This window comes from Anthonomus grandis, chromosome 6 (assembly GCF_022605725.1).
Source record: "Anthonomus grandis grandis chromosome 6, icAntGran1.3, whole genome shotgun sequence".
In the NCBI taxonomy this organism is placed as follows: Eukaryota; Metazoa; Arthropoda; class Insecta; order Coleoptera; family Curculionidae; genus Anthonomus; species Anthonomus grandis.
In genome coordinates this window covers 30,050,093-30,069,517 of record NC_065551.1, presented here as the reverse complement: position 1 = coordinate 30,069,517, position 19,425 = coordinate 30,050,093, and the positions used below count along the sequence as shown (strand labels likewise).

The following is a 19,425-nucleotide window of genomic DNA, read 5'->3' as shown; positions in this document are numbered from 1 at the left end:
TTTATTCAGGGATATAGATGGTGATGTGTTAATTTCTGTAGCCTGTATATCTCTGTTTTAATCATGTAAAATTAACTTAATTTAGGGTAGAAAGAACAAATTATGTTCTATGAAAAACAATTGCTCATATTGCTATATGTCATCAACAATTTTAAGAGACAAATCGCCTTATTGTTATTATGTTCAATACCTAACATTTACTATTAAATCTAAAGAAAAATTAATACAACAAATTCATGGTTTAATTTAACATTACAAAAAAAATAACAAAGCATGCAATGGAACATAAGGTTCATTTGGCTTGCTAGATTGAGTTTACAGTGAAACTAACAAGAATTTTTCAAAATCTGTAAAGAAAAAAATTGTAATATTATAATGACTTATGTTTAAAATGCAGTTTGTAGTTTAAAAAAATGGTGGTATTAAATGAGTCTTCCTTTAAAGCCCTCCAAATTTAGCTTTATTCTAAATATTGCTTTCTCTATATTAATTGAAGCTAGTATTCATCTGGATGCCTGGAAAAATTCAATTGTAATAAATATGTATAGAAATGGTGAAAAATTTCTAACAATAGAGCAATATGCAACACATGTTTAAACAAAGCTACTTAAAGAGGTACTCAAAAATCAAACATAAACCCAGAAAACCAACAAAGCTTTGTCTCTCTCATAGATGTACTGTGAGGAATTTGCTCGATTATAAACAAAAATGAGACATTAATCAGACTGACTCTATTTTTACTTACCTATCTAAAGCATTTAACAAGGCCAACACCTACTGTTAAAAAAGAACAAAAAAAATACGTTTATAAAAGCACAAGTAAAAATTCAATAATTTTTCATGAGTTTTTAACCTCTCTGAAGTACCCCAAATTTTGCATTTAGCTCTAAATTCATTAAATCTTTCTATTGCATGCTTCAAAATCTTATCATCTTATCTATCAAATTACTAATTTTATCTAGCTAGATATATTTTTATGCTTGTTAAAAGGTCTGTTGATACTTAACAATAAATATGAAGAATTCATCAAAATTTGATAGGAACATTTAAAAAAGAAAATAGATTTCTATAAATATATAGTGTGTTTTTCTCTATATACAGTATTTCTATAGCTAGTAAAGACTAACTTGTACTTTATGTGCTCATGCTCAAAACTCGTTGTGTCTCATGAATGATCGTGATTCAAAACTATCCTCTAATATTTAAAAAAAAAACCTTTATGACCTTTTAAATGTACAGGTAATTTATTGAAAAGATTTTTATGTACATCTTATAAATTCCAATAAATAAAGCTCTAAAAACAACTGATACTGATCTCCTTTTTTTTAAATGGATGTTAAGTATGCATCATTTATGTGAGCTTTAAACTCTTATATTTTAAAAGTTTGACACTTACTATTTCAAGCACTAATTAAAGTACTGTTCATATAGATTTTAAATGATTGATTGGTTATTAAATGCATTTTAAAACATGTTTTTTAAAGTCGTTTTGGCTGGTATTTGGATTTATTCATACAATTTTTAGAGTTATCTCTAAAATAAGTACTGTGTAGGTGTAAGTATTTTTAGATTCAACTAAAATCTTAAAGTACATATAGGTATTGTATATTTCACACATTAGTTAGGCAGGTTAGGCTAAATATTTAAATTAGTACAATTTATTCTAGCTGGTTAGGAAGGAGGGAAGATTTTTTTCCACAAATGACAATGCCAATCTTTTTGTCAAGAGTGTTGTATTTCAATGAGTTCACTCATCATCATCATCAGACTCTTACACAACATAACTGCAATGTTTACATGTAAACATTCAAATATAAACTCGTCAAACATAGACACTTGGCTGCAACCATTTTACCATTACTCTCATGAACTGCAAAGTATAAAGATTTCACAAGCTTTTGTCCAATATTATTTTTTCTATATATTAATTAAATACTTGTGCTTCTCGTAAAATGAGAGGTTACTATGTTTGCAGATGACACCACTATCATTTCGCACATTAATCATGTTGCCAATTGAAGATGTTTCTTGATACTAACTTTATATAAAATAAGATCTTAGTCCTTTGTTCCCTAGATATACTTAAAATAATAATTATGGTGTTTAAGAAACACAAGAATGACAATGTAAGAGTCAGTAAATTTGGAACATTGATTGAAAACATTGATTGTTTTAATATATTTAAGACATATTTAGAAAGAATACTCTGGATAAGTTTAATGACCTGTTCTGACTACCAAATATGTATTTTTTTTGGTTTCTTATTTTATTGTAGCATTGTTGCATATTTTGCTTTCTTGGTACTTAGTAGTTTTAAGTTTTGCTGACATAGGATAGGAAATTTTTCAACATCAATTAATATATAAGACAATAAAGTTACTTTACAAATTTAAACATAGTACATAATTTTAATGGAATGTTAAAAATGAATAGTGACATAGAGATAATTCTATTTTGACACAATTGTTAACATGTAAAATGATAAACAAAATATATTAATATATAAATATAGGGTTTTTGTACTACATTTCTCACAAACATGTTATTTATGATGACACATATTCTGTGTATCATAAATAAACACTTTCGCTACTAGTAATGTGCAACAATTACTTTTGTAAGTATCGAGTAGATACTGATACTTTATATCTATCAGATACTTGGTATTCGTTACAAAGTAGTCATTACTTGTATACTTGTTAGTTAGGGAATTTACGAGCGAATATTAATATTTTATATTAATACCTATATTAAATTTAGGGCTTGCTTTGGCGTTGTTATATATTTTGAGTATAATAGAGGGTTATCAAGTTTTTCTGAGATATTACAAAATGATACTTTAATACTTATGCTAATAAAAAGTAATCGGGTATGACGGACGAATTCAAATACTTTTACCTAGAACAAGGTATTGAATATCAAAGTATCAAGCAAGTGCGTGGTGACTGGCGACAACGCCGGGTAAAATATAAATAGGTATTATTGATTAATTATTGTTGGGCCGATCGGCGGCCGTTTATTTCATTTTATTAACAATATTGCCATATTTTACTTATAAAATATAATTAGTACGCATAAGCAGCCACCGAAGACATGGAAATTTCTCTATTTGCTACACTTACCCCTTTGATGATTCGGACCTCTACAATTTCTATCTTCATTATAGCGATCCCTCTGTGGGGGTCGACCAGCTCGGTGTCGAGTGTTCATAATGAAGTATATTGGATGTTCAAACTAATATAAAATAATATTCTGCTCCTTTTTTTAGGTCTATTGTAGCATTATGTAAGGCCTGAGAAAGTAATGCTCCCTTGCACTTTCCCCACTAAATAAATACACAACCACTTTTTCATAGGATAAGAGGTTTACTTACCAACCTATCTAACGCAATATTATTGTATAAACAATTAGGAATTAATATTTTTTATACGGGCATATTGGAAATATGCAATGAACAAAAAACTAACTGCATGAACCGAATTCAATTCAATCATACCCTCTTGACGACAACTAACACGCATTCCACTTTAACAGTCGTGCCAACCTGTTTAAAAATTACTGATTAAATAAACTTGTTTATTTGTTACATTTTGAGTTCGAAACCAACAAAAATTTGTTTCAGATCACGTAAAGGAACAGATAGGCCCTCAAAAGCTTTTAAATGACTTGTTATAATATAAAATATTTAATAATTTGTCTATTAAACTCTATTAACTGGTTTACCAGACTGTAGAACACCATTTAGGTACTTCACAACAAAATTAGAAGATCGACCAATCACGCACCATCCAGAGTCAAGGGTATCAAATGACATATCTTGGAAGTATAGTGGGTTGCCTATAAGCCAAACGCAATTAAGGCTTGCATACACCTAGGAGTAAACAGCGGAACAGCGAATTGACGTTAAAAAATTCGAACAATCTAAAATCTGCCATTCTTCCTTACTGGTAATGTGCCAGCTGTGACTCTTTCTATAGGATCTTCTTAACACTTACTAGATATATATGTATCACACGTCTTAGTGGCCTTATGTCTAGTGAAGAACATACATTTATTATAAAAGACATTTGAAAAAGAAGGTATTTTTCAAATAATATATAGGAAGCTGACTTATACCAAAAGTATGTGCTTTTGTAGTTTAGAATTCATTCATCTCATCTTATACAAGCTCTCCCTTAGTAATAAGCTGGTTTAACCGTAGTGATGAAGATTAAGGCAGAGCTTAACTACCTGTGAAGTGAAATAAAACTTCATATAACTGAAGATATCAGATTTAGTAGATTAGAAGGAGTTCAAGAAGTTAGAGATTTAGAAGAAAAATTTGGTAAATCCAAAATTATTTTACAAGAAAATAACAGAACCTGCAGCCGTTTTAAGCATGATAGAAGTTTGTGTGGTAACACCTATTATTGCACAGTTTTATCTTTAAGTTCCTAGAAATGTGCAGGTATATACTATACTATATTAGGCAAATAATCCCTGAGGAGGAAAAGTCTAGAGAAATTCCATTGCATTATATTTCATTTGCCTAAAATAGTTCATTGACGCTATCCCGAGCTGCTATAGCATCATGAAACTGCTAATTATCTTATTTCACGTATACAGCAACGTTCTGACCCTAACTATTTTCTGTTCCCAACGAAACTTTCCTTCAAAAAGAACGACCCGTTAATTTTTTTTCCTGAAAAACCTGCCCAATCATTGATTTTGTCTGGAAATTGAGAATGATCTTCCTGAAATAAATATACAGATCTTCACTATCCCTACATGTACAATCCTGTCTGCTAACGACTGCTACTTAAGAAGAAATTTGATTCGACAGTAAAGTTATTCTTTTTTGAGTTTAAAACCCTTGACATGACAGTTCTAAAAGGACTTTTAACATAGAAAATACGACATATATTTCTGATCTTAAGAAGTTATTAATCTACTATACTGATTCTTATTAATAACATTTTTTTAAATTTAAATTCTAATTTAAAAAATAAATTTTAGAAGACATAAGACAACAGTCATTAGTCCCAAGGTATGAGTGATTGCTCCGCTGTTACAAGGCATTTGGCTTAATCCCACATTACCGGGACAGATGCATATTTCCACTTCATAGTTGCCCCTAGGTTGTTTATAACATCCGTTAGTCATCGTGGACGAATCTGTTTTGACTCGGGCACACATATGGGTTTGGTTAGCAACTAAAAACATTATGTTCGAAATAGATATTAGTTTTATTAAAAAGGCGGCAAGAAATACTTACTTAAACCTTTATCCCAATATGTGTAAGTAACACAAACCTGGTTTGCAGCACGTATACATAGCACACTATCTCTATGATTTTGCCATAAATATTCTACATCTGGAATTGTACCATCATCTAATAATAAAAAAAACTTATTACTTTTTTTGTAATAAAACGATGCCTCCGGTGTTGTCCTTAATATTTCTCCAGGCATATAAATGTTTGCAGTACCGAACAATAATGATAACGACAAATGAAATTAAAAGTTTTAGTGTATTCTCGAGCCATCAACTCTGCAGAGAGCAGAAAGTTATTATTATATAGAAACAAAATCTAACACCTTTGTCTTACAGGCTAATTTTGTAAATAATAAATTGCTCATTCGTATGAGCCAAAAAAGATAGATGATATGATAGTTGTGTCAAAGTGCGAATAAGATCTAGTGAAAGGCATTTTGCTTTGGGAACTTTTTTGTCCTGATATAAATAAGTGATATTAATTATGACGGAAATGAATGTTACGTGTATTAATCATAAATGCCTCCTTAAATTTGACTGCACTTAAATACAAATTTATCAGGCGCTGGAATCCGATAATTCAGGATGATAACTTTAAGTACCGCCTAAACGCCATGGCACCTCAATAATTTAATGTAAAAGTCAGATATGTGTCGCTTATATTTTACTATTTTAACTTACAAGATATCACTAAAGGAGATGAACATGGAATGTCTTCGCCTAGCCTATAGGTGTCTTTGTATTCGTCGCAAGTAATATTAAGTATTGAATTATTATTATGATCTGGTCCAATCCAGGTATATTCAAGACAATACGTCCAATTAGGATTTAGGTTGGGATATTGATTGTCATCACAATAAACTTGAGTTGCTAAAAAAATATTATTACGTTGAATATTAGTAGAAATGCTTTATTTAAATTCGTTTCTTGCCCCCTGGCCACTTTTCTGAGATTAAGCATAATAAAACTGATGTTCACATTATAAAATAAGTGCTTACCAGAAATAACAAAAATACCAACTAAAAAAACACAGCAATAGTTATTTATCACCATTGTATAGTACTTTTATGTTGTCATTGCACCTTAAATTTGTAAATATACTTCTTAAAGAAAACATAAATTTCTGATTTAAAATTCAATCTATATTTCATATTACCAGATAGTAAAATTAGCCATTACTTTAAAAATCACAAAGCATTATCTTATCAACATTTATCTTAAAAGAAAAACCCAATAGATATCAAAGATTTCTGTCTTGAATGATTAATCACTCATATCAAGTGACATTTTAAATCCTATTTTACTACGTAATTATAATTATAAGTATACAATAATATTTCAGGTTACTCGTCAACATCAGTCAGTTTAAAAACATTATATTATTTTAATTGGTTCTTTACCGCTACAATTAGCAAAAAATACCCAAACCTCTGTAATATAAACTCACGACCACGTTTTTATCCTCAAACTAATTTTAGTGTTAAAAAATATATTTTAAGTTAGAACTTATATTAAAAATGTTGATGTTGCAAAATACAAGATTTAAATTTGATGCATCTTAAGCCTAACTACTCTAACTGAAAGTTAAGATACAATAAACATTTTTTAAAAGGGGTAATCTACTCCCAAATCCTTTTACTGTCCCACCTATCAAAGTTTTTAACCTAGAATCACATTTTACCCTCTAATTTAATACGCTCTCTACTACTACTATTAATATTATTATATTTAAAAAAATAATTAAAATATGTTATGTAGTTGTGTGGCTTGTAAGTCATGCTAAAGAAGTTTTTCGCCCTCTCCCACCCGCAGATATTTCACGTGTTGTATAGAATTTTTGGGCCAAGGTAAAATGGCAGATATAGATTATTAGACTATTAAGCTGCACAAGTGTATATTGAATTTTCTCAGATTAATTTATATTGATTTAGATTAATCATTTTCTTTCAAAAATCTTGACTCAATTAATTCTAATATAGGAAATATTCGAGATTTCTGCAGGCAGAGAGATTTTTTAAGTACCTCAAAGTTCCCACTTGAAACCGTTACTTTTTATAATCTAAATGATGTTATAAAATGTTTTACGTTCGCCAAATATTACTTCATGCAGAAGATATTTGATTTCATCAATAATCTTGGTGATTTAGCTTTCTTTTACAAAATGATTTGGAAAAATTTTCGGAGTATTGTCGCAGTAATAAACTTTACGTTAATTATAATAGATGCTAGTTGCACAGGTACAGTTGTTTAGGATTTGCCTCCGTTGTCTAGGCTCGGCAATATGCGATGTAAGCGAACATATTGGAAAAAAATATAAAATAAATTTTTAATGTTTTTACACTATAAAAATATTGGATAATTTATCTTACATGCTAATTTAATAGAACTTAGAGTCAGATATCGATTATATTTTCTTGAATGCTATCTGTGTTCTCACAGACATGCTCTATAAACTGATTAACTGTCCTATTGGCTATCGGCGTTATCTAATATTTCAAATACCTTTCATATATAGATCAGTGAAATTTTCGAAATTTTTATTTGTCCTATGTATAGTAATGAATTCACCGTTTCGTCGTACTTTAGAATTCCACATGATTCATGATTCCATGAAGATTTATTTTGTCGCTCTCTATTTTTAAGAAGAAAATCAGAGATTTTAGTTCTAATTAACAACACTAAATTAGAAACTTAGAGCTTTATCTGATTATCTTTTTACTTAAAGCTTGTATTTTTGTCTTATGTTATTTTTTAGCTAAGTACACCTGAACGACTGTAATTTGGATATGTTGCTTTGTGTTTCGGCCAGTAATATCGTATTTTTTTGATAAATAAATTAAAAAAAAAATAAACAAAATGTAAACACCAAGGATGCCCTGGGGGGTAAGGGACAAAAGTGTTTTTTAGGTAACTACGAGTCAAAAATCTCTTGAACTTTAGGTCTGCAAAAGCTTGCTGATAAGAGATCCAATTCTTTTAAATATAATGGTGTAAATGTCATAAAATTACAATACCTACATCCTCATTTCCATTCAGTCTTATTTGTCATGTATTTTCTTTTTAATGATGTTTCAGTGTATAAAAAACTTCTGAATTCGCTTAAATGCATGTCTATTGGCTTTAAGATAAAATCAAAATCGAATTTTCCAATTTAAAACAAATTTTATCGCTTCTACGGTTTTCATAATATCTATTTGTCTATGTAATATAGCATGTTTTTGTTCTTGTAATTATAATTTGATTATACCTAGGCTAGAATTTCCTTATGTGCATTTTCTTATTATAAAAACATTATTTATTTATTTATTTGGCTTAAAATTGACTTTCTTAGGGTAAGAAAAGCAAAATTGAAAGGCCGTTTTCAGCGTAAAGTTTTCTGCACTTTTTTTTACAAAGTGTTTGCGTTGTATATGGAAAAATGATCTCAAGTTTAGGGAATGTACAGTTAATGTCGATTATTCCTACAAAGGTATGTAGGCTAAAAACTCAACTTTAATTTCACCAAAAGAGCTTTTTCACGCTGCAACTTTGATTGTTTATAATCCTTCCGTAAGAGTTCAAATTCTTTACTCACATTTCAAGATAGTTTTTGTATTTTTTCACCTACAGGGGGGGTCCAAATTAACCCCAACTTTTTTTTTCAAATGGAAAGCCACTTTTTTTAAACTCTCATTGAAAAGAGCCCTTTTTCTTAATTAAATTGCCCTATTTACTTTTGCGATTATCTAAAGGAGAAATACGAAAAAAAAAAAACCATTAAATTGTTAAAAGTTGCGTTTAATGTATAAGATGCTCAAAATGAGCACCATTTACTTGTTGGCAAAGCCCAAGACGATAATAAAATTCATTTCTGACATTTTCTAACACTTCTGGAGATATTTGTCGGATTTCTTGCGTAATACGTTCTTTGAGTTCGTCTAGGTTTCCTGGTTTGCTCATATAAATTTCACTTTTCAAATGTCCCCACAGAAAAAAATCAAGTGGGGTGAGATCGGGAGAACGTGCCGGCCACTCGATTACACCCCTTCTACCAATACATCTGTTTGGAAAATTGTCATCTAAATACTGGCGTCAGGCGTACATTACGGGCATAATATGGGGGAGCGCCATCTTGTTGCATCCAGATTCTTTCATCATACAAATCTGGATCGAACTGACTCGGATATAAGGCACGTAAGACTGGAACTAGTTCATGTTCAAGAAATTCTAGATATCTTTCCCCAGTTAAAGTATCATTAAAGAATATGGGTCCTATAACTTGCCTGCCAATTACGCCAGCCCAAACATTAGTTTTCTGGGGATATTGTGTATTAGTTTCCCTTACCCAGTGTGGGTTCTCGTCAGACCAGTAGCGACATTTCTGCTTATTAACATGGCCATTTAGGGTGAATGTAGCCTCATCAGAAAAAAGGATCCACTCCGAAGATATGCTATTTTCGTCAATGGCGTTCATCATTAATTCACAGAACTGAACTCTGCGATCTGGATTGTCTTCCAATAACTCTTTAACGGGTTGCATTTTATAAGATCATTTGTTTGCACTTTTTAAAATTTTTAGCACAGATTTATGATGAATAGAGTTTTTGCGAGCTACTCTTCTGGCTGCAGTTACCGGATTTTCTTCCATCTCTAACAATACATTTAATTGGGTGTTTTCATCGACTTTTGAGAAAGACCTTTGTCTTGAAACATCCCTCACGTGCCCAACTTCTCGAAATCTGCTTTCGATTTTACTAACCGTACCTTGGTTAATAGGTGGCAAATCTGGATATTTCTGCCTGAATAAGTGGACAACCTCTAGCTGAGTACGACTTCTGTCCCCATAACCAATCATCATTAAGATTTCAATCTTGTGGGATTCGGAATTCGGATAAATAAGGCATTTTTTCAATATAAGTTAACTTATCTAACAACTGGTTTAAATTCACTTTAACAGTGACACTACAACAATGTCAGGAAATGTCTCGATACCAATAAAATAAACAAACACGCCAAAAATTTACCAACACAAAATATTTCGAGACTTTTAATAATTTAATGGTTTTTATTTTTTTTTCGAATTTCTCCTTCTCCACAAAAGTAAATAGGGCAATTTAATCAGGAAAAAGGGCTCTTTTCAATGAGAGTTTAAAAAAAGTAGCTTTCCATTTGAAAAAAAAAAGTTTGGGTTAATTTGGTCAGCCCCTGTAGGTAAAAAAATACAAAAACTATCTTGAAATGTGAAAAAAAATAAACAAAAATCGACGGGTCTCAGGAATTTTGCGAGATAAAATTTGATTAGTTTTAACTGAATTTATTCCAGTTAAAGTCACCACACTGTATATTAATAGACCAATTCCTAGCGAAAAAATACACCTTTAAATGTGGTTTAAGATTTTCTTTCCATTTTATGGGAAACAAAACCCGTTGTTGGATATTCAGGAAAATTAGTAAAAAAGTTTTAAATTGTTGGTCGAATGTCTGTATGACAGACTAGCGATTGCTAATGTTAAAGCACCTTAACGTTAGCTGACAGATCGTCTATAGTGTCAATGTCTGTATTGAAAACTGAACTGTCGTCATTCAGTCCAATCCAATATGACACTTTTTTTTATTTAAAAGCTAAACATGAGATACACGAGAATTGCTGTAAATTTTTGTAATTTGAATTTGTTCTCATTTATTTAGGTATGTTATATATAAATTAATTACCATTGTTATTGATTCTTTAGGCCCAGAATACCAAAAAATAACAAAACATATTCAGAGAACATTTGTGTATAATAATTGATTATATACAAGACACTAATAAAGGGTTTATTTACCTTTTTCTAATCTATTTATCTATCTCTAATTTGTGGTGTTCTGTGAGTTATTTCTACTTCAAATATAACTCTTTGGGACAACAGTTCAGTAATTTAGTAAATACCAACAATTGAAGGGTCTCAATACACAAATCTATAAACCTTCAATATCCTGACCTCACTTCCAAGTACAATTAACTACTGCATTAAAACACTGGGTAAATGTTTTTCTTTGCTGTTAAAAAAATATTAGAAATACATTTTGATGGACCTTCTCAAGGATGATCTTTTAAGTCTTTCAGTTTCTGCTCAATTTTCAATCCACTGTTCGGAACAATTTATTTCAAATTTAAAATTGTTTTATAAAGTAGTCAACTAAATCCTTACATATCAATTCTTAAGGATTAATTCCAAGCTTCCTGGAAGACTCTAAACTAGTTCTTTTTACCTATGACTCACTAAATTTTATCAGTTAGTATCCACACAAGGAAATAATAAAAAACATGAAGACGTTCTTAAACTGGTTTACATTTAAATCTTACAACCCTTAATAAAGCCATAACCGAAAAAATCTTTAAGTTTCACTGTGACCCAAGAGATACATTTTCGGTCACAGTGTACTTTCTCTACTGTATTGTTTGTCTATCATGAACAGTTGTCCTTTATGTCCTGTAAAATCCTAAGAGCTTCACCATACTCCCAATGAAAATACCTTAGTACTACTTACCTACATGAATATTATTTAAATTGTTTAAACATCTTTAAGGGTTTAAACCTAATTTTAAACCTTATTGCTTGGGATCAATCTTTGTATCTACTCATTTTATTGCATAATTATCTAAATTGTGGATATATTACATTACTTGTATATTATTATAACACTTCTATGGGAGTTAAAAGTTTTGAAAATAAAAAGGATGATAATTAAGATAAGGATTAAGCAAAAATTATTATGGATCTAATTTATGAACTAATTGTGTCATTTGCATCCTTAATTATTATATACAAAACAAAGTCCTTAAACTATAAGCGATCAACTGGCAATCACTATTAGGATTTTTTTATAGGTAGTATCTAAATGAAAATTAGGTTTTTTCCTTTAATCTGATTCTTTGACTTTTTCAGCATAATCAACAGATATTTTAGATAAAATCAGATTCAAATTGTGACTCAAACTTTTAAATCATTTATACATAGTTTTTGGTTCACTAATTTTTCAAGTACTTACTTAATGAATATACACTGGACCTAATGAATTTGTAACTCTATTAATATATTTTTAGATTTAACTTAATTAAAAACATCCAAAAACCTTAAGGAACATTTTACAAAAATATCTTGTTGTATATTCGCTTAAGGACTTATACAATCAAGGAAAAAATTACAAAGAATAGAACATATAGTGAGTGGCCTTGAGAAAAACTAAATATTAAACTACTAACTATATATGAACATGGCAGTAGATATAATTGTACTTTAGCACTCATTTTACATTCTTCTAAATACTCTAGCAGTTAATTTGTTTTTATAAAGTGGGTTTTTAGGTATATTAATTAAATCTACCACTATGTCATATAGTAATGGTGATCAAACTGAGAATAATTATGCTCCACTTATTTAATTTGTTTTTTTTTTCATTAATTTTCTAAAAGAGTCTGTAAAAAGTGGGTTTTTTGTTCTAATATTCAGGTGCTGGATGATCAGTAGTGCTATATTTCAACCATAATAATCACCATTTTAGAGTTAAAGTCATTAGTAGAGATTGTATTTATGAGGCTTCTAACCAATACTACTTAAAGTTATTGACCAGTGTCAGATGATCAAATGTTCCAAACTTATTCATGTACATGTTGTTAGCTGATAAGTTATTTACTTGTTTTGCTGAAGTTTGACAATAGCTGTATAAGTGTATGTATTCATTATAATTTAGAAGCAAGTACGACATTGCAAAGTGACCAGAGCTAGTTCGGATATGCCATCGGCTACATTAGGTAGCCTACAGCTACCTAATAATGAAGATTGCGGTATAAGAGATGTGTGGGCTCACAACTTGGAAGAGGAATTTCGGACAATTCGCCAGGTAGATAAGCATTTATTTTATATTTAGTTATACATTACTGTTACCAAGTAGATCTAATAAAAAAACAAATCTCTTGAGGAACAGAAGTGAAAATATTTTATTTATTTTTTTTTCCAAACCCAAACATTGTCTTAAGTAAAATCTGTATTGTTGTGACGAATTCATAATGAGTTACTTATTATATTGGGTATTACGTCACTTATAGCAAAAATCAATTTAGAAATTTTTTATCTCACACGCTCAACAATTATTGAAAAGAAGAAGAAAATAGACTTATTCACGTATTTAAAAGAAATATGAACTTAAATCTGTAACGATACCGTTCGATATATTTAATTTAATTTAAGTTCAATAAGTTTTAAATACAATAATTTACTTGAGGTATAATAGATTTTTTTATATACCTAGGAGCTGAGGTTCAATCTATTAATCTCTGAGCTCGTTTCTTCTTTTCAATATCCTACCTAACTTCGTTATGAATATTATAATTAAAAAACGATAAAATACAATAAGAAGACCTACTTTTTTTAAAAAATACCTAATTTGAACCAAATTTGAACCAAATTAGGTATTTTTTAAAAAAAGTAGGTCTTCTTATTGTATTTTATCGTTTTTTAATTATAATATTCATAACGAAGTTAGGTAGGATATTGAAAAGAAGAAACGAGCTCAGAGATTAATAGATTGAACCTCAGCTCCTAGGTATATAAAAAAATCTATTATACCTCAAGTAAATTATTGTATTTAAAACTTATTGAACTTAAATTAAATTAAATATATCGAACGGTATCGTTACAGATTTAAGTTCATATTTCTTTTAAATACGTGAATAAGTCTATTTTCTTCTTCTTTTCAATAATTGTTGAGCGTGTGAGATAAAAAATTTCTAAATTGATTTTTGCTATAAGTGACGTAATACCCAATATAATAAGTAACCCAAACATTGTCTACAAACAAGACAACTCATACATAACAGATAAAAAGTAATAATAAAGGAAACCTAAAAAAAAACTACTTTAGGTAGCTTAAATGAAGACCAACATCAAACATATTAAATCCTAATCCCACAACTGCAGACTACACATTATTTAAAATTAAATGAGTTTATATAAAATAAAAGATTTAATGATTACAAGACCATAATCATTGAAGTACTTTTTTATATATTGCCATTAAATAGGTCAACATTGTTATTACTGTTTAAGTTTAAATATAAAGAAATGCCTTTTTAGGATAACAAAGTACTTTTAAGTTAAAAAATTAAAGCGCCTTGATTTTGAAGCATAGATATTTTAAAAACCTGGTCATTATAGTTTCAGAACCACGCCATAGTAGTTTAGACTTAGTTAAGCTATTGTATGAAGTAATAAGACTCTCCAATCTTTCAAATTCCTGTGTTCTCCTAATTATGAAACTAAGAATTTGTAACAACCGGATCAACATATTTTTTAAATTTAAGCCTAATATCAACTATGACCCCTAGTTCCCTCATAGAATCCACATGCTCTAGGAGAGTATTATTTAACTTATAAGTATTATTTAGGGAAACTATTTATTATTTCTTACCATTTTTAGATAATCCAAAAATATAACTATGTAGCCATGGACACAGAGTTTCCAGGGGTAGTAGCTAGGCCCATAGGCGAATTTCGAAGCTCCGCAGATTATCAGTACCAAATGTTGCGTTGCAATGTTGATTTACTAAGAATCATTCAACTAGGACTTACTTTTTTGGATGAGAATGGCAAAACGCCGGGGGGAAGTTACACCACTTGGCAGTTTAACTTTAAATTTAACTTACAGTAAGTTTAATTATGCTTCTACTTCATTATTTATACTATTATATTATAAATTTTAGAGAAGATATGTATGCACAAGACAGCATTGATCTGCTAACAAATTCTGGAATTCAGTTTAAAAAGCATGAAGATGAAGGCATAGAACCATTGGAGTTCGCTGAACTTCTTATGTCCTCTGGAATTGTTCTCGTTGATAACATTAAGTGGCTCAGCTTTCACTCAGGTTATGATTTTGGATATTTGATTAAACTCCTCACAGACAACAACTTGCCACAAGATGAGAATGAGTTTTTCGACTTACTCAAACTATATTTTCCCACAATTTATGATGTTAAGGTATGAAAGTCTTGTGAATAAAATAAAACAGGTTATTTTATTAAAATCATTATGTAGTCTCTAATTGATTTTAGTACCTCATGAAATCCTGCAAAACACTTAAAGGAGGACTTCAAGAAGTAGCTGAACAATTGGAACTTGAACGGGTGGGACCTCAACATCAGGCAGGATCAGACTCTTTATTAACAGGAATGGCTTTTTTTAAAATGAAGGAGGTACTTATTATTTATGATATAATAAATAGGGTTTTCATTAGTGTTTTTTTACAAAGAGAATATAAGAACAGACTTTCCAAAAACGTCATCCGAGTTAATTTTTTAAAATTTGGCTGTAAAGTACTTTTTGTTCATTTTCATATCAATTTTCACAATATAATAGTATGTTTATATCAAAAAATACATAACATTGTCCTTGACATCAAATCAATGTTAAGCCCTGTCAAAGACAGGTCAGAAACTCAAAAACAATTATTATATCAGTTGTCAACAAGTCTAGGTTGTTTACTGGCTTTAAGAAAAGTGATGACTTTTCTTTATGTGTGACAGGTACTTTTTTCCAATTACAAAAGACACAGGGCATATAAAGGTGGTTTCAAAAGATTCATCTGCATAATGAAGAATTTGAGAGTGCATTGTGAGTGCTTTTGCTCATATTAGTACTATAAATCGAAAAAAGTCATGCTGAGAACATTGAAATTTGAGAAACCCCCTTTGCTATTTTGTTAAACTTTGATTTTAACATATTTTAATTTTTTATGACCACACTGGTCAAAAAGATAACTTTTTAATAATTTAAAGCTATTACTCGATAATGCATATTTTTCATATTTTCTTATATTTATCACTTCTGTTTTACGACTTTTTTTTATGAATAATGACTCAAGCAACAGTAAATCATTAAATACTGTATTAACTGTCTCAAATTGGAAGTTTTTAGTAATGTATAAATATCGTTTCTTAAGAATGTGAAACTTGATGACCTCTACTGCCTGTAGGTACCTTCAAAGGAGGCAAATTTGTGATTTTGATTATATACTGCAAAACCCTCATGCTTTAACCAAAACCACCCAAACTGTATTCGAATATGTTTTAAATATTAGCTCTAAAATCCACCATCAATTGGGTAAAATGTTCCAAAAAAAATAAGTAATGGCATTTTTCTTTTTCATTCAACATCAGAGAGTTAGAGGTGTTATAAACTTATTGTAATAGTTACTATATTAATCAATTATGTATAATACAGAACAAAGTTAAAAATGTTCGAAACAGCAGGCAAATGTTTGGTACTTTGAGTGTCATCATGACATTCATCTTACACTTTGAAAAAAGCAATTTATTATATTTAGTAGTGGTTTAATACGATATAATGGGTATACTATTTACTTCCAAAAGCAAAACTTCATTCCCGGCAACATGTTCATCAGATGCCAAAGAAGTCTTAAATTCAGGGGTACTAAGAAGAAAATTTACATTAAAATTCGTTATTACGATTTAACCTTATTTAAAGGAACAATATGATCAAAAAGCTATGAATATATATTTATTTTTTAGATGTTTTTTGAGGACACGATTGATGACATGAAGTTTTCCGGACACCTCTATGGCCTAGGCACGTCATTTGCTGTCAACGGAGCAAACAGTTACGGTCAAGAAAATGGCGAAAACACAAACTCTAATTAGTTTTCTATCACGCCCATACTGATTTTCCCTGTTATACTATTTAGTTTTCAAAAATTTTCAACTTTTGTATCATATCGAAATTTATTTGTAAAATATTGATTTTTGAATGGAAATGTCAATAGTTTAGTTTATAGGGTAGTATATTTCAAGATAACCCAAAAAAGTTTAATTGTTCTGTTCTTTATTATGTAATAATCTTAAATTGAATACTTTATAGCTTCGAAATTTATATTAATCTTTTTTGTAATTTTTATAAATCCCGCATTGAAATAAAAAAAGTTATATAATTAAGTCGAGAAGTTGTTATGTTTATTATGTGTAATAATGAGTTAAGAACCCTTAAATATTGTGGAAAATATATGGGAATAAAATTTGTGCTAGATTCATCTGGTTTTTAATAGCAACTCCGATTATACTAGGAGTAAAACGTAAATTTAAAAATCATTAAATTTCTCGATTAACCGATTTACGGCCAAGGATAGAAATAAAACTTAAAATTTTTAAATTATATATTTTAATTATGAAAACACATATGTGAAATCAAAAAAGAAATAAATCTGCTACTTTCTGAAATAAGTGGGTGGCGTAAACGCATCAACGGCCTATAGTGTTAAGTGATATTGCCGAAAACAGTCAGCGTGTAAATAAATAGTGCAACGCTCACGAATATAAATTGTTTGACTTCTACATACACGACATCTTCTTCGGGAGTCAGTCCTACTGATTACATGTCCAGAGTGATCAACCCTCACTTCACTGGGTGGTTCTAATGGAAGTGGTCCAGCGACAAAGTTCTTTGTTTTTAATAAGCGTACGGCGATGAATGATTTAAAATTTAGTTGTGACATTTTATTGTGATTCACCGTGTTGTAGAGTTTCCAGGAATTGACAAGAGTACTATATATTGTATTTTTAAATAGTGCCCATCACATGATGACTTTATTATCAACCAAAGGACAATGACTGGTTCTGTTTTCCTGAATCGGTCCTGTGGCAAAATGGCCTTTGGTTTTCAAAAGAGATAAGAGCTTGTAGGATGAAAAAAGTTATCAAAAAATTATGATTTTGCGGATTTATCACAATTGACAAAAGTTCAACAACTACAGTCGCACCAAGTCCAATATCACTGTTCTTCTCTGCTGCTCCCGCATAAGGAATAAACTTGTAGAGGTATCCACTCGAAGAATAAATGCACCAAAACGCACAAGCATGCCTCTTATAAACATCTTACAAGAATGGCGTCCAAAATAAGGAACAATTTGCTCATCAATAGATAAATTGAATGAAAAAATGCCAAACTGTAAGAATTTTTCATTCATTGTATCAAAAAAAGGTCGGAGTTTTGTGTACTTGTCTCCTTTATCCAGATTATTATTATCACTCAAGTGTAGATTTCGCTTTATCGATCTGAACTTATTCCTATTCATGCAGTCTCTGACAATATGCACAGTTTTGTCCTCATTTAAAGACCAATACATTATCTGTCTGGGGTAAGCCGTGATATCCAGACAAAATTAGGATCCCAAGAAAATTCAGCAGTTCTTCTCGTGATTGATGAAACTCGTGTCTGTTATTGTCCTGTGCGTATTTTTCTAAAAACTGGATAATCAAATCCATAAGATTCTCATCGACAAATTTGAAAAAAATGTCCAACAAAACCTCCATTGTTGACTCCTTTGTTGACAAACCCTCCAATTCGCCCCTAAGTTCTTGAATGTGTTCCTCTTCTTTGGATAAAGGTAAATTCTTGTGTATGAATGATCCAGATCTCCAAGTCGGGTTGTAACTTACATCTTTTTTTTCTAGGATTTTTTGGCGTTTTGTTGCCAAATCTTCTTCGTCAGATTCATCGTAAATCTCGTCTCGAACGGTGTGGATCTCGAAAGTTCCCGCTATATCTCCATTCTGGCTATTTTCGATATTTTCCGGGTCCTCTGAAAATTCTTCCTCATCTGTGAGTTGATCTACCTCGGGTGGAATGTAGACGGCGTCGACTTGTTCTAAAAATCACAAATTATTGTTTTGTGTATAATATTGTATGTATAATAAAAAAAAGCGAAAAAAAGGTACAAGAAATACCAACTTCATTTCAAGCTCATTTACAACCTCCTCTAAGGCCAACTCTAACTCCTTTTGCGTAAGAAATTTTCTAATTTTTTTCAACAAACAACTCTTATTACAAATAACATGCACTCGATTCGATGTAGACTTAGACTAAATATTGTAAAAATAAAACATAGTCGACTGCCCTAAAAAACTTGTCTAGACACACTTGTGACAGGCAAATTCAGTTATTCGGCCGGTGACGTGAACCATCAATTCATTGCGATCGTCAATGATTCCCGAGTTTCAGATGGGTTTTTATGCTAAAAAGGGGGTCAAACGTCTATTTTTCTGGTTTCAACCCATCTCAAGTCTGTAATATGCCTTGAATCATCTTGAAATGTTACTTTTCGTATGTAATTGAATCGATTAAAGACGCACAACAAAAATGG

The 19,425-nt window shown here is 30.3% G+C and overlaps 3 protein-coding genes across 5 annotated transcripts in view; 1 reads left to right on the top strand and 2 right to left on the bottom strand.

Moving 5' to 3' along the window:
* The window catches only part of LOC126737201 (NFX1-type zinc finger-containing protein 1-like), a 41,790-nt gene extending 38,068 nt beyond the window's left edge, over window positions 1–3,722 (bottom strand). Inside the window, exons 1-2 of one of the 3 annotated variants that reach the window (XM_050441977.1) lie at window positions 3,374–3,722; window positions 3,123–3,292 (exon numbers count right to left, since the gene is read on the bottom strand). In XM_050441977.1, coding sequence (XP_050297934.1) covers window positions 3,123–3,210 — 88 coding nt within the window. In that variant the 5' untranslated portion in view covers window positions 3,211–3,292; window positions 3,374–3,722. Of the gene's footprint in view, window positions 1–3,122 lie in introns of all 3 variants that reach the window. The other 2 variants (XM_050441976.1, XM_050441975.1) reach the window with 2 other exon arrangements.
* Window positions 3,723–4,900: 1,178 nt separating this feature from the next.
* Window positions 4,901–6,419, bottom strand: LOC126737433 (uncharacterized). The gene is made up of 4 exons (XM_050442334.1): window positions 6,252–6,419; window positions 5,935–6,123; window positions 5,255–5,371; window positions 4,901–5,192 (listed from the first exon to the last, which is right to left on the bottom strand). The coding sequence occupies exons 1-4, from the start codon at window positions 6,304–6,306 to the stop codon at window positions 4,978–4,980; spliced, it is 576 nt and encodes a 191-aa protein (XP_050298291.1). The 5' UTR covers window positions 6,307–6,419; the 3' UTR covers window positions 4,901–4,977.
* A 4,379-nt stretch (window positions 6,420–10,798) lies between these two features.
* LOC126737890 (CCR4-NOT transcription complex subunit 7) lies at window positions 10,799–17,221 on the top strand. The gene is made up of 6 exons (XM_050442976.1): window positions 10,799–10,920; window positions 12,967–13,116; window positions 14,692–14,918; window positions 14,975–15,251; window positions 15,326–15,466; window positions 16,802–17,221. The coding sequence occupies exons 2-6, from the start codon at window positions 13,009–13,011 to the stop codon at window positions 16,928–16,930; spliced, it is 882 nt and encodes a 293-aa protein (XP_050298933.1). The 5' UTR covers window positions 10,799–10,920; window positions 12,967–13,008; the 3' UTR covers window positions 16,931–17,221.
* The last annotated feature ends 2,204 nt before the right edge of the window (window positions 17,222–19,425 follow it).

Excerpts from the sequence above, each read along its gene's own strand:
- LOC126737433 (XM_050442334.1), bottom strand. The coding sequence starts at position 6,306 with ATGGTGATAAATAACTATTGCTGTGTTTTTTTAGTTGGTATTTTTGTT. Across the intron at positions 6,124-6,251 it reads TGGTATTTTTGTTATTTCTG|CAACTCAAGTTTATTGTGAT; the intron begins GTAAGCACTTAT and ends ATATTTTTTTAG. Across the intron at positions 5,193-5,254 it reads ATATTGGGATAAAGGTTTAA|TTGCTAACCAAACCCATATG; the intron begins GTAAGTATTTCT and ends TAATGTTTTTAG.
- LOC126737890 (XM_050442976.1), top strand. The coding sequence starts at position 13,009 with ATGCCATCGGCTACATTAGGTAGCCTACAGCTACCTAATAATGAAGAT. Across the intron at positions 14,919-14,974 it reads AACTTTAAATTTAACTTACA|AGAAGATATGTATGCACAAG; the intron begins GTAAGTTTAATT and ends TATAAATTTTAG. Across the intron at positions 15,467-16,801 it reads CTTTTTTTAAAATGAAGGAG|ATGTTTTTTGAGGACACGAT; the intron begins GTACTTATTATT and ends TTTATTTTTTAG.